Source organism: Heterodontus francisci, chromosome 15, assembly GCF_036365525.1.
Source record: "Heterodontus francisci isolate sHetFra1 chromosome 15, sHetFra1.hap1, whole genome shotgun sequence".
Classification (NCBI taxonomy): Eukaryota; Metazoa; Chordata; class Chondrichthyes; order Heterodontiformes; family Heterodontidae; genus Heterodontus; species Heterodontus francisci.
Window position 1 is genome coordinate 60116049 of NC_090385.1, and position 14881 is coordinate 60130929.

Consider the following 14881-nt stretch of genomic DNA (forward strand, 5'->3'; position numbering starts at 1 on the left):
ATCTAAACTTGTCTGTTTTCCGGGACGGATGACCCACTCTGTGTTCTCACCATTGCTTGTTTCCAGCAAGTGCAATGTTTGACTTTTGACGTGTCCTAAATTGGCGGCAATGCAGTATGAGATGATGCATCTTCCCCGTTTTCTGATTGGGCCAGCAGCTCTTCATTCATTTTTTGAAACCATGGACCAATTTGGCGCCAAATCCAACCGGCGGCGACTGCGCAGGCGTACGTGGCACTCCTGGGCTCTGCGCATGACAGGGGGGGGGGTCAGAGGTCGCCTTTATCTAAGATGGTGGCGAGAGCGATGTGGACGGTTGGATGGTGAGGATTATTGAGTAACTCCGGCCGCCGTGCATAAGGAGTTGGTGCTGCGCAGTAAATGGTGGGGCCCAACGTAACCGAGCCCGAGGGAGGAACCGATGCCGGAGTACCAGCCGGCTCGAGCTTTACTGCCGCCATCGTGACGGCGTTGCCTGATGCAGACAAGGAGGTGAAGAAGCTGCAGGAGTTGGTGAAAAAGCTGGAGCTGCAGAATGAGCAGCTCCGGTGCCGGAGCGGCCGCGGCGGGAAGGGGCTCGGCGGCGGGGACGGGACGCTGTCTCCCGCCAACGGGGCCCCGGCCGAATGTGCCGGGGACATCCTGGATGTGCAGTTGAGCTCCGACGACTCGCTCCTGACCGACTGTGAGGCCTTGTTGAACAGCTGGAAGGCGGAGATACCGAGTAGCGTCCTCCCGGGCGTCCCCAGGTGCTGGCTGCGCTGCCCGGATGGGGATGAAGAACAGCAGCTGCCGCTGGTATACCTGGAAGAGGATGTTCTGGACCTGGAACCGGACCCGGACACCGTGGAGGAGGATAGTTGGTAAGTACCATCGATATACAACTGTACACTGTCCTGATATTTTAAACTGTCTCATAAAATTCCTGTTATCAAATTCAGGAAAATTGCTGTTCTACTGTTGCAGTATCCTCCCAGGTCAGTTTTAGGACATTGTCGAGGACGCATTCCTTGAAGCAGAATTGTTTTGGTCAAATGTTTGGGGTTGTCTTGGGTGATTTGACTTTCAAACCTCCTACATGTTCCGTTGAGTAACTGGAACATAATTTGTTCGCTACTTGGTTTCAGTATTTTAATCCGGTTGTAGATTTTGATTCATTTAATATGCGCAAATAGGCCTTTATAAGGCACGTGTTTTTAAGTGAGCGGTATTGGGAAAGTTATAGTACTAAACTTGGCTGTGGTGGTAAATCTCTATGGTGTTGGTAGTTTAAATCCGTGAAGTTGTGTGCTCAGGTTTAATATCGTGGAAGAAGTTTATTACATAAATTTTAGTTCATTGGCCAGTTGATCATCTAAAAGAGAGTTCTTAAAAATGGAAAGGAAGTTTCTTTTCCCTTTCCTCTGTTTAAACCTAGGGATGCAGCCTACTTTTTTTGCTAAGTATTGGTATTATCTGCTAACTCGACTTCACCAATGTAGGGATTTGGAGCTAAAATTGAAATAAGATTGGCTGATTGGTATCTTTCCATCTACGAAAGATGATGGATATGCAGCAAACAATTCATTTAGGTGGGGTGTCTTCTCGATGCACCTTTGCTGATGGCTGTGAAGGCCAGTTGTTACGACCAAGGCGGGAGGAGTACACTGTCTTTTCTAGTTCCACTTCTCCACAGGTCACAACATATATTTAAATGTTTACCCAATTACTGATACGGTCAATCATATACTCTACTCTCTATCCCAGAATAAAATACACCAACCAGGTTTCTTTAATAAACACCAAAGTTATGTGTCTTGTCAAACAAGACTTATCCAGTAATGAAGCAAAGCATTAACGCATTGATTGAAATATGAAAGTTCCCTTTTTAAATACCCCAGACACACTATCTCTCACTCTGGTTAAAGAGAAAAAAAATAAAGAAATTTTCTCTGCAGCACTCTTTTACAAAAAACAGACAAAATAATACTTTGACCAAATATTTAATTCTTGAATAAAACTGATGAGATATGTTGTGTCAAAATGGCATACGTTATGGCATCTGAGCACGACGGGTCACTGGGATCTTTTCTGGAGCATTCTTTTCACATGGCGTTGAGAATTAATCTGGCAGGTTTTTCCAGCTTCTCGAAATGCAGCGTCTGGGGTTTTTAGCTCTCACGCACTGGATCGTTGCAGGGTTTCACAGATAGGAGGCAAGAAATGAGCTGGGTGTTTCTCTCTTGGCAGGTTGATCTCCAACTGCCTTCAACAACAGCCCACATCCCAACTGAACCAAAGTAACATCTCAGAAGCGAAACCAACTCATGACCCTCATAAATCGTGACACGTCACTTTGCTGTAACCATTTCCCCCCAAATCACCAAGGTTTCTGTTTAATGAGCTTAAGGCATGTGATATCCAGTGAAGGCTTGTTTTCAAACAAGACCTCTGTGACCCTTGTTTTCAAAAAAAATCCATGGAGTCTTTTCAGTTTTACCAAATAAAAAAAAAAATTGTTTTTCTGATGCACTTTTGTAACAATCTTAGAGACAGATTCTGCACGTGAAGCTGCCAAGTGATACTGAGAGTAATTCTGAAGTTGGTGCCTGTTACCAAGCTGCTGTAGCAACTGGTCGTCATGGTAGTGCACACCAGTCCGCAGGATGCGTTGCCATTTTCCTCTCATCAACGAGTGACTCCCAGTTGCGATAGTCGACATTTAGAGCCTTCATGTCATGCTTGCAAGCATCCTTGAAGCGTAGCTTTGGGTGCCCCACTGGTCGTCTGGTCCCGGCTGCCTCCCCATACAGAAGGTACTTGGGTAAGCAACCGTCTTCCATCCTGCCGACGAGTCCGGTCTGCTGAAGCCGCCTCTGTTTGATTAGTACCAACACACTTGGGAGGACTACCGCATTTGATTTTTGTCCGGCCAGGATATACCCATCATGTGTTGCAGACAGTGAAGATGGAAATTATTGTGCCTCCTTTCCTGGTAGCTGTAAGTCGCCCATGTTTCACAGTCATACAGCAAACTGCTGAGAACACAGGCCTTATAAACCATCAGTTTGGTGGTGTCCCATGCAAGTTTCGTAAGTCGGCCAAAGGTGATCGCTGTTTTCCCTATGCATGTATCGAGCTCTGCATTAAGGGACAGATTGTCTGTGGACCCAACGTAGCAACATTTGTTAACCACTTCCAATAGATTAGACTAACACATTTCTACTGGTAGGACATAGCTGCTGGGATACAACAATTTGCATGTAAATAGAAGCAAAATACTGTGGATGCTGGAAATCTGAAATTAAAACAAAGTGCTGGAAAAACTCAGCAGGTCTGGCAGCATCTGTGGAGAGAGAAGCAGAGTTAACGTTTCAGGTCAGTGACCTTTCTTTTGAACTGGTCAATATAAGAAATATAAAAGATGTTAGGCAAATAAAGCGGGGGTGGAGCAAGAGATAACAAAAGAGAAGGTATTGATAGGACAAGGTCACAGAATAGCTGACCAGAAGGCCATGGAGCAAAGGCAAACAATGTTAATGGCGTGATGAAAGACAAAGCATTAGTACAGATAGGGCGTTAATCGACTGAAAACTGAACAGCCACAAGCACAAACATGAAAAAAACAGTGGGTATGCACAGTAGAAACAAACTAAAATAAACTCAAAGAAAAAAATCACTAAAGATAAAACTAAAAGGGGGGGGGGGGGGGGCCCTTCCATGCTCTAAAATTATTGAACTCCATGTTCAGTCCGGCAGGCTGTAGTGTGCCTAATCGGTAAATGAGATGCTGTTCCTTGAGCTTGTGTTGATTTTCACTGGAACACTGCAGCAATCCCAGGACAGATGTGAGCAGAGGGGTGTGTTGAAATGGCCAGCAACCGGAAGCTCGGGGTCATGCTTTCGGACTGTACATCAGAAGGAAATCTTTGGCTGTGAATTACTTTAAGATTTTCTGAAGGTGTGAAATGTGTTGCATAAAGTTAGTTTTCTTTTCTTGACTTTGCTGTAACCTCGGCCTGGATTTTGTAGTCCGTGGCAAAGGATCGGTACTCGTCATTTGCTACTCTGACAGCTGCCCATAGAGTATCTGCAGGCTTTTGAGCATAGAGTTTCTTTCATTTTGGGCCTTTTGAGGCACGCTCCACAGGGGATCTGGCATCTGAGAAGGGCAAGAAACAGCAGGGCTCTTCAACCAATCAGATTGAAGAATCCTCAGAGTCCAAACCAGGAATTATAAGGCAGCAAATACAAATTGGATTTAAATCATATACAGAGAGCAAAATAAATATTAGGAAAGAAAGATTGGGATTGCGAGAGATATAAAAGACAGACAGAAAAAGAAAATAATTTTTACTTTTTAAATCTTCTTTAATTAAATTTTGAAGGAATTCAACTCCACACTTGTAAAATAAAATTTTCAGGGCCAGGAAGGTTGTTTGGTAGTGTTTGATCGTGCCAGTTAAAGTTCACTTACACCTGAAAGTGCCAGCCCTAATTTCTTTCTGTCGTAACTAGTGGGTAAGTACCATGACTTCGTGCCCTTACCTTGATTACACTGAATAGTCTGTAACGCATCCTGTGGAGAAGCAAGGTAATTACAACTTCTGGATTTTTGCATTTAACTGTGCATGTGTGTGCTTTGGAAGTTGCTGTCCAACTTACTCCATCATAGCAGTGAGCGTTGTTGGCTCAACTGCTGTTCTTAACCCAAAATCCGGGTCATTAATTGAGCCTACTTCAGTTGACCACCACTGCCGCTGCCACCGATTAAAGCCAGAATTTATCAAAGTTTAGATGGTAGATGAAGTGCAGCTGAGTATGTGCACAATCTGGTTGCAAAGAAGTATAGCTTTGTAATGTTCATAAAGTGTCTTTTGATTGTCAAATCCTAAAAATGGTGCTTTGTGCTCACTAACTTTGTATATAATATCCAATAGTGCTGCTAATAAGTGGCTTCAATATGTTTCAAAACCTAATATCTGGATATTTATGCTCCATACATTGCTATCTTGAAATGCATTTTGTTTACAATTTTGAGGAACCGGTCCTGAATTCTTGCCTATCGTAGTTTTGGAATGTGCACTAACCATCTGCTGTAGACTTCAACCACACGGATTGTAATCTTTTAACAGGAATATGTCAACATTGCACTGTTTTGAACAAAATCCATTGAGAAATTTTAAAAGCTTAAAGCACAATTGCAATGATTCTTAAAATCTATTTTACAGGTGTCAAATTGAAAGCCCTTTGATTAGTTCTGGTCAATCCATAAACTGCTAAAAGCTTAAATTGTCAATTGTGCAGTCAAAAGTTAAGATGGATGAACATAAACTAAGAAAACTATATTGGTAGAGACATTAGGATGTTACAGTTGTACAGGGTTTTGGTGAGAATACATCTGAAGCAAGGCAAAAACATCTTAAAAGGGGACTTGCTATTTAAGATTTTACTAAACATCAATTTGGGCTTTTGTCTACAGTTTGATATTTGATTAATTGAGGGGACCAAATATAGGTCTCCATAAAGCTAGACCATTTCTCCGATAAGACCAGCAGATCCAGGATATACTTTCATTCAAGATGGTACAGCGAAGGTTCACTAAATTGGTCCCTGGGATAATGAGGTCCTGTGATGAGATGCTGGGTAAATTGGGCCTATATTCTCTGCAGTTTAGAAGAATGAGAGGCGATCTCACTGAAACATACAAGATTATGAAGGGGCTGGATAGGGTAGACGCTGAGATTGTTTCTGCTGGTTGAGGAATCTCGAACACTAGCACAGTCACCGATAAACAACCAATCATTTGGGACTGAGTTGAGAAATTACTACACTCAAAGGGTTGTGAATCTTTGGAATTCTCTACCCCAGAGGGTTTATAGATATGCATTTAAGGCTGGGATAGACTGATTTTTGGTGCCTTGGATTCAAGGGATATGGCAACCAAGTGGGAAGGTGGAGTGGAGGCCTAAGATTAGCCATGATCGTTTTGTCTAGTAGAGCAGGCTCGATGGGCCATATGGTCAACTTCTGTTCTTATTTCTTGTTTTGGGGTTTAAGACAAATCCCATGATCACCTTTGTAGTTTCCTGCTGTCTACTCGTAATGCAAGTTTTGTTCTGAAGTTGTCTTTCTAGGGGAAAGAACTTCAATAATTTTCTCTTTTTTTAAAAAAAGGTTGTATGTTTCACCAAAGAAGACAGCAACAACAGATCCAGATCAGAAAGCACAAAACCCTCTGAAATGGTGCAGGCAAGTGCTTGATCATCCTAGCCCAGAGACTGAAGCTGCCTGTCGTAGTCTCATGTGCAGACTTGATCAAGGTAAGTTGTTATGCGTATGTTTTTTCCACAGATGATTAAAGACCCATTAACAAATGATAGAAAGTTATGCACTTCTAGGTGGATCTGCTGGTCTTGTAGGAGAAATTGTCTAGCTTTATTGAGATCTACATTTGATCTCGAGTTAATCAAATATCAACTGTGGGTAAAAGCCCAAATTGTCATTTAGTAAAATCTTAACTAGCAAGTCCCCTTTTAAGATGTTTTTGCCTTGCTTCATGATTTGTAGATGTTAACCACTTGACTACTTTATCATGCTATGTAAATAATGTCTATTCTACTTGGTCACTATTGTCCTGATACCGCAGCAGATATTTTTTATTGCAGGCTGTTTTAAAAACAATTCTTTTTGCAAGTCAGTTTACTTTATTCAGTCATTCTGTCTCTGGCATTTGTCTTGTACAAGTTACTGTGAAGCTTTTTCAGTTGATAGCAAAATTTAGTGGCAGCTGTGATAATGTAGAGAAAAGGTATCTTAGTTTCTTGAGTGCATTGAGCCAATCCTGAAACTTTCACATATCAGCATGGCACCTTCTTTGTCTCAAGAATGAATCTGCTTGCTTTGAAGTTCATGATATCAGTCTTTAGCAGATGCAACTTTTTGTTCTCTTCTTCGGTCCTGTTTGTTTTTATATTAACTAGGATGTAGCTTTCAATTTTTGTACATAAAGATTTAATTGCCTATGCTTCTCTATATCTCCTAGTTTCTCCCTATTAATGAAAGGGTCTTTGGGTGAATAGGTTGTTAAAATTGAGGTTTGGAGTAATTGTTGTGCAGAGCCAAATCCCACAAACAACAAATCAGAAATTAACCAATTAATCTGCCCTAGTGATAGTTGAAGGAGGAATGGTTAGGGGACAGAACTTTCTGCTCTTCAGATAGTGCTATGGAATCTCTTGCTTCCACAGGAGCAAGTAGACTGGGTCCTTCAATACAGCACCCCTTCAGTGCTGCACTGAAGCGACAGCCTAGCCAATGTCCTGGAATGGAGCTTGAACCCAACATCACCTGATTTAGCAGCAAGGATGCTATTAAGTGACATGGATCTGTTGCAAAGTTGACATGGCAAGTATAATAAGTAGCTTTGAGTGCTTCACACATAAATAGTGTTATATTGTAAACAAAATGAAAATAGGATTTTCATCTTGTAACTTTTCTTGTTCCACTAAGTAAGTTTTAATTTTTTTTGCTAAAATTATTCTCACTTAATTTGTCTTCCCTTTTTGGTTGTTATAGTTTGGATTTTTCCGAAACTCTTAGCTTTGCTGATAAGTAGTTCCTGTAAGTACAGGTTTCTATAAACCAAAGCTTGTACTTTTATAAATTCTGTGATTGACACATCCTGCCACAGAAGAATTACCCTGAATTATTGCAAAGTGCACTACAGATTAATTATGATCTCTTGCCACCTCTGAAATTTGGTAAATAGCACACTAAGTCCATTATGTTAGACCAGAAGATGTATTTAATTACAAGAAAATATACTGAAGCAGTTAACTAATGAGCTAGTAGTACTCTACTTAAGGAAAGATAAAATCATTCCAAGTGGCTAAAATATACTTTTACAACAGTTCAGATAGTGTTATAGATGCACAAAATGATTCTGGTCTTGACCTTTTGGGTGTCCTGATGATTCAAAACCAATGCAAGACATGAAAAATCTGAGATAAAAACAAGAAATGCTGGAACCACTCAGCAGGTCTGGCAGCATCTGTGGAAAGAGTTAACGTTTCGGGTCAGTGACCCTTCTCTGAGCTTTATCTTGGTGCAAAGGCCATGATTATCCATGAATCAAGGTTATAATGAAGCATACAGTGTATAAAATGACTTCACAAATGGATGTTGATGCTTCATCCTGGTCTTTCCAATCTAATGCTTTAACCATGTATAATTTGTTTAGGACCTAATAATAAAGCTAACTAATTTACAAAGCAACCAACCAAGTATGTGTCTTACAGATAACTGGTCTCCAAACTCTATTTTAGAGTTAAAAACAAAGTGCTGGAAATACTCAGCAGGTCTGGCAGCATCTGTACAGAGAGAAGCTAACGTTTAAGATCAGTGACCTTTCATTAGAACTGAAATGATAACTCTGCTTCTCTCTCCACAGATGCTGCCAGATCTGCTTGAGTATATCCAGCACGTTCTGTTTTTATTTCCAGCATCTGCAGTATTTTGCTTCCATTTTAAAGTTCAGTCACGAAACTGTCCTAATGCCAAGCAGTTTCCCAATTTGCATGTTAGCCCAGCTGGTAGCACTCTTGCCTCTGAGTCACGGGGGTTCGGGGTTCAAGTCCCACTCCAGGACTTGAACACAAAAATAAGGCTGGCTGTTCAGTGCAGTTCTGGCAGGGGGGGGTACTGCACTGTCGCAGGTGCTGTCTTTTGGATGAGATTTTAAACAGAGGCCCCAGCTGCCCCCCACCCCCCAAGTGGATGTAAAAGATCCCATGGCACTATTCCAAAGAGGAGCAGGGGAGTTATCCCCTATGTCCTAGCCGATACTTATCCTTCAGTCAACATCACAAAAACCGATTATCTGCTCATTGTCACATTGCTGTTTGTGGGAGGTTGCTGTGTGCAAATTGGCTGCTGTTTCCTACATCACAACAATGACTACACTTCAAGTTCACTTCATTGGCTGTGAAGTGCTTTGAGACATCTGGTAGTCATGAAAAGTGCTATATAAATGCAAGTCTTTCTATTTTCAGGGCAGAAATCTTTCTTTATCAATTAATGCCAGTCAATTGTACTTCACATCAACATAAGCTGCTAGGTGACATACGAGCATGCGAATTAGGAGCAAAAGTAGGCCATTCAGCTCTTCGAGCCTGCTCCGCTGTTCACTAAGATCATGGCTGATCTGTTTGTGTCTCGAGTTCCACACTCCCATCTACCCCCGATAACCTTTAATTCCCTTGCCTAACAAGAATCTATCTACCTCTGCCTTAAAAATATTCAATAACCCTACCTCCGCCACCTTCTGAGGCAGTGTTCCAAAGTCGCACAACCCTCAGAAAAAAATTCTCCTCATCTCTGTCCTAAAAGGGTGACGCCTAATTTTAAAACTGTGCCCCTTCGTTCTGGACTCCTCCGCAGGAGGAAACATCTTTTCCACATCCACCTTGTCAAGACTGTTCAGGATCTTGTATACTTCAATCAAGTCTCCCCTTACTCTTCTAAACTGCAATGAAAATAAGCCCAGTCTGTCCAACCTATCCCCATAAGACAACCTGCTCATTCCAGGTATCAATCTAGTAAACCTCCTCTGATCTGCCTCCAATGCATTTACATCCTTCCTTAAATAAGGAGACCAAAACTGCATGCAATATTCGAGATGTGGTGTTACTAATACCCTGTATAACTGAAGCATCACATCCTTACTTTTATTTTCAATTCCTCTCGTAATAAAGGATAGCATTCCATTAGCCGCCTTTATGACTTGCTGTGACTCATGTACTAGAACACCTAGATCCCTCTGCACTTCGAAATTCTGCTGTTTAAGTAATACTCTGCTTTTTTTGTTCTTCCTGCCAAAGTGAGCAACTTCACATTTTCCAACGTGATACTCCATCTGCCAGATGTTTGCCCACTAACTCAACCTACCTATATTGGTCTGCAAACTCCTTATATCCTCATCACAACATACTTTCTTACCTATCTTTGTGTCATCTGCAAATTTAGCTACTGAGCCATCGCTCCCCTCATCTAAGTCATTGATGTAGAGTGTAAAAATTCCAGACCCCGGCCCAGACCCCTACGGGACTCCACTCGTCGCATCCTGCCAATCAGAAAAGGACCCATTTATGCATACTCTGTTTTCTGCCAGCCAGCCAATCTTCTACCCATGCTAAAATGTTACTCCCTACACCATGAGCTCCTAATTTGCATAATAACCTTTTATGTGCTACCTAAGAACAAAGAAAATTACAGCACAGGAACAGGCCCTCCGGCCCTCCAAGCCTGCGCTGATCCAGATCCTCTATCTAAACATGTCGCCTATTTTCTAAGGGTCTGTATCTCTTTGCTTCCTGCCCATTCATGTATCTGTCTAGATACATATTAAAAGACGCTATAGTGCCCGCGTCTACCACCTCCGCTGGCAACGTGTTCCAGGCACCCACCACCCTCTGCGTAAAGAACTTTCCACGCATATCCCCCCTAAACTTTTCCCCTCTCACTTTGAACTCGTGACCCCTAGTAATTGAATCCCGCACTCTGGGGAGGGAAAAAGCTTCTTGCTATCCACCCTGTCTATACCTCTCATGATTTTGTACACCTCAATCAGGTCCCCCCTCAACCTCCGTCTTTCTAATGAAAATAATCCTAATCTACTCAACCTCTCTTCATAGCTAGCGCCCTCCATACCAGGCAACATCCTGGTGAACCTCCTCTGCGGCTGAACCAAAGTCTTATACAACTGTAACATGACCTGCCAACGCTTGTACTCAATACCCCGTCCGATGAAGGAAAGCATGCCATATGCCTTCTTGACCACTCTACTGACCTGCATTGCCACCTTCAGGGAACAATGGACCTGAACACCCAAATCTCTCTGTACATCAATTTTCCCCAGGACTTTTCCATTTACTGTAATTCACTCTTGAATTGGATCTTCCAAAATGCATCACCTCGCATTTGCCCTGATTGAACTCCATCTGCTATTTCTCTGCCCAACTCTCCAATCTATCTATATTCTGCTGTATTCTCTGACAGTCCCCTTCACTATCTGCTACTCCACCAATCTTAGTGTCGTCTGCAAACTTGCTAATCAGACCACCTATACTTTCCTCCAAATCATTTATGTATATCACAAACAACAGTGGTCCCAGCACGGATCCCTGTGGAACACCACTGGTCACACGTCTCCATTTTGAGAAACTCCCTTCCACTGCTACTCTCTGTCTCCTGTTGCCCAGCCAGTTCTTTATCCATCCTGCTAGTACACCCTGGACCCCATGCGACTTCACTTTCTCCATCAGCCTACCATGGGGAACCTTATCAAATGCCTTACTGAAGTCCATGTATATGACATCTACAGCCCTTCCCTCATCAATCAACTTTGTCACTTCCTCATAGAATTCTATTAAGTTGGTAAGACATGACCTTCCCTGCACAAAACCATGTTGCCTATCACTGATAAGCCCATTTTCTTCCAAATGGGAATAGATCCTATCCCTCAGTATCTTCTCCAGCAGCTTCCCTACCACTGATGTCAGGCTCACCGGTCTATAATTACCTGGATTTTCCTTGCTACCCTTCTTAAACAGGGGGACGACATTAGCAATTCTCCAGTCCTCCGGGACCTCACCCGTGTTCAAGGATGCTGCAAAGATATCTGTTAAGGCCCCAGCTATTTCCTCTCTCGTTTCCCTCAGTAACCTGGGATAGATCCCATCCGGACCTGGGGACTTGTCCACCTTAATGCCTTTTAGAATACCCATCACTTCCTCCCTCCTTATGCCGACTTGACCTGGAGTAATCAAACATTTGTCCCTAACCTCAACATCCTTCATGTCCCTCTCCTCGGTGAATACCGATGCAAAGTACTCGTTTAGAATCTCACCCATTTTCCCTGACTCCACGCATAACTTTCCTCCTTTGTCTTTGAGTGGGCCAATCCTTTCTCTAGTTACCCTCTTACTCCTTATATATGAATAAAAGGCTTTGGGATTTTCCTTAACCCTGTTTGCTAAAGATATTTCATGACCCCTTTTAGCCATCTTAATTCCTCGTTTCAGATTGGTCCTACATTCCCGATATTCTTTCAAAGCTTCGTCTTTCTTCAGCCTTCTAGACCTTATGTATGCTTCCTTTTTCCTCTTGGCTAGTCTCACAATTTCACCTGTCATCCATGGTTCCCTAATCTTGCCATTTCTATCCCTCATTTTCACAGGAACATGTCTCTCCTGCACGCTAATCAACCTCTCTTTAAAAGCCTCCCACATATCAAATGTGGATTTACCTTCAAACAGCTGCTCCCAATCTGCATTCCCCAGCTCCTGCCGAATTTTGGTATAGTTGGCCTTCCCCCAATTTAGCACTCTTCCTTTAGGACCACTCTCGTCTTTGTCCATGAGTATTCTAAAACTTACGGAATTGTGATCACTATTCCCAAAGTAGTCCCCGACTGAAACTTCAACCACCTGGCTGGGCTCATTCCCCAACACCAGGTCCAGTATGGCCCCTTCCCGAGTTGGACTATTTACATACTGCTCCAGAAAACCCTCCTGGATGCTCCTTACAAATTCTGCTCCATCTAGACCTCTAACACTAAGTGAATCCCAGTCAATGTTGGGAAAATTAAAATCTCCTATCACCACCACCCTGTTGCTCCTACATCTTTCCATAATCTGTTTACATATTTGTACCTCTATCTCACGCTCGCTGTTGAGAGGCCTGTAGTACAGCCCCAACGTTGTTACTGCACCCTTCCTATTTCTGAGTTCTGCCCATATTGCCTCACTGCTCGAGTCCTCAATAGTGCTCTCCTTCAGCACAGCTGTGATATCCTCTTTGACCAGCAATGCAACTCCTCCACCCCTTTTACCTCCCTCTCTATCCCGCCTGAAGCATCGATATCCTGGGATATTTAGTTGCCAATCATGCCCTTCCCTCAACCAAGTCTCAGTAATAGCAATAACATCATACTCCCAGGTACTAATCCAAGCCCTAAGTTCATCTGCCTTACCTACTACACTTCTTGCATTAAAACAAATGCACCTCAGACCACCAGTCCCTTTGCGTTCATCATCTGCTCCCTGCCTACTCTTTCCCTTAGTCACTCTGACTTCGTTATCTAGTTCCTTACAGGCTTTAGTTACTACCTCCTTACTGTCCACTGACATCCTCATTTGGTTCCCATCCCCCTGCCACATTAGTTTAAACCCTCCCCAACAGCGTTAGCAAAAGCACCTTGTCAAATGCCTTCTGGAAATCCAATTTCAGTTGGTCAAGGGGCTCTCCCTTTATCCACGGCACATATAACTCCTTCAAAGAGCTCCAATAAATTGGTTAAACATTATTTCCCATGTTATAAAATGAACAAGAAGTATCCTCCCTTATTTAAGTTCTTCATAAACTAAACACAAGGCACCCAGAAGTGTGTTTCAGAAATCCATAGTCACTGCTGATCCCCCATCCAGTGCTTTTTCATTTCACAACTTCTGGCTTCCAGGACTAAGGTGATTTTTATCCAATTAATTATCCATTGTGCTATCTGTAATAGTAGAGCTGTTCAAGAAAGGAGAGGGAGAGAGAAAACCGGGAACTATAAGCCAGTTAGCCTGACATCAGTACTAGGAAAAATGCTAGAATCTATTACTAAGCACTTGGAAAATCATATCATTAGGCAGAGTCAGCATGGTTTATGAAAGGGAAACTGTGTTTGACAAATCTATTAAATCTTTTGAGGATATATCTAGCCGGATAGATAAGGGGAACCAGTGGATGTACTATATTTGGATTTTCAGAAGGCATTCAATAAAATGCCTCACAAGAAGCTGTTGTGCAAGATTAGGTCTCTTGAGATTGGGCATAATATAGTTGCATGGCTTTAGGGTTGGATAACGGATAGAAAACAGTAGGAATCAACAGGATTTCAGAGTACAACTAGTGGAGTACCGCGAACATCAGTGCTTGGACCTCAGCACACATCCCATGAGCAAATATATTAAAAAAAAAATTGAAATCGTGTCCTGTGCACCCAAACTCAGGTCATGTAATGGAGATCAAGAAAGGCAGTGGTTCTAGTATTGACCCCTGGGGAACCCCGCTTTATAACTTCTTCCAGCCTGAGAGAACAACTGTTCATCACCACTGTTTCCTGTCACTTAGCCAATTTTGTATCCATGCTGCCGCTATCCCGTTTATTCCATGGGCTTCAACTTTGCTGGCAAGTCTGTTTGGCTCTTTTTGGAAGTCCCGATATGCCAAATCAACCGCATTACCCTCATTAAGCTTCTCCATTGCCTCATCAAAAGACTCAAATCAAGTTAGTTGAACGCAGAATATGAGAGTAAACTAGCCAGTAATATAAAAACAGATTGTAAGAGCTTTTATAGGTATATAAAAAGGAAGAGAGTAGCTGAAGTAAATGTTGGTCCCTTTAGAAGCAGAGACAGGAGAAATTATCATGGGGGAATGAGGAAATGGCAGAGGCATTGAACAAATATTTTGTCTGTCTTCACAGTAGAAGACACCAGTTTTCATACCAGAAATAGACACTAACCTAGGGGCTAAAAAGAGTGAGGAAATTAATATCAGCAGAGAAGAAAGTATTGCTGAAACTTAAGGGACTGAAATCTGACAAATCCCCAGGACCTGATGGCCTACACCCTATGGCTCTGAAAGAGATAGCTGCAGAGATGGTGGATGCGCTAGCTATTTTTCAAAATTCCTTTGATTCTGGAATGGTCCCATCGGATTGGAAGTTGGCAAATGTTACACCGCTTTTCAAGAAAGGAGGGAGAGAGAAAACAGAACTACAGGACAGTTAGCTGAACATCAGTCGTTGGGGGAAAATGTTGGAATCTATTATTAAGGAAGCCTTAACAATGCA

The 14881-nt window shown here is 42.5% G+C and overlaps 1 protein-coding gene across 3 annotated transcripts in view; it reads left to right on the forward strand.

Annotated features, from left to right (window-relative positions):
• The first annotated feature begins 273 nt into the window (after positions 1 to 273).
• The window catches only part of zgc:66447 (SLAIN motif-containing protein-like), a 38758-nt gene continuing 24150 nt past the window's right edge, over positions 274 to 14881 (forward strand). For all 3 annotated transcript variants that reach the window (XM_068047605.1, XM_068047606.1, XM_068047607.1), the window contains exons 1-2: positions 274 to 863; positions 6157 to 6302. In XM_068047605.1, the coding sequence (XP_067903706.1) occupies positions 382 to 863; positions 6157 to 6302 (628 nt within the window). In that variant the 5' untranslated portion in view covers positions 274 to 381. The remainder of the gene's footprint in view (positions 864 to 6156; positions 6303 to 14881) is intronic.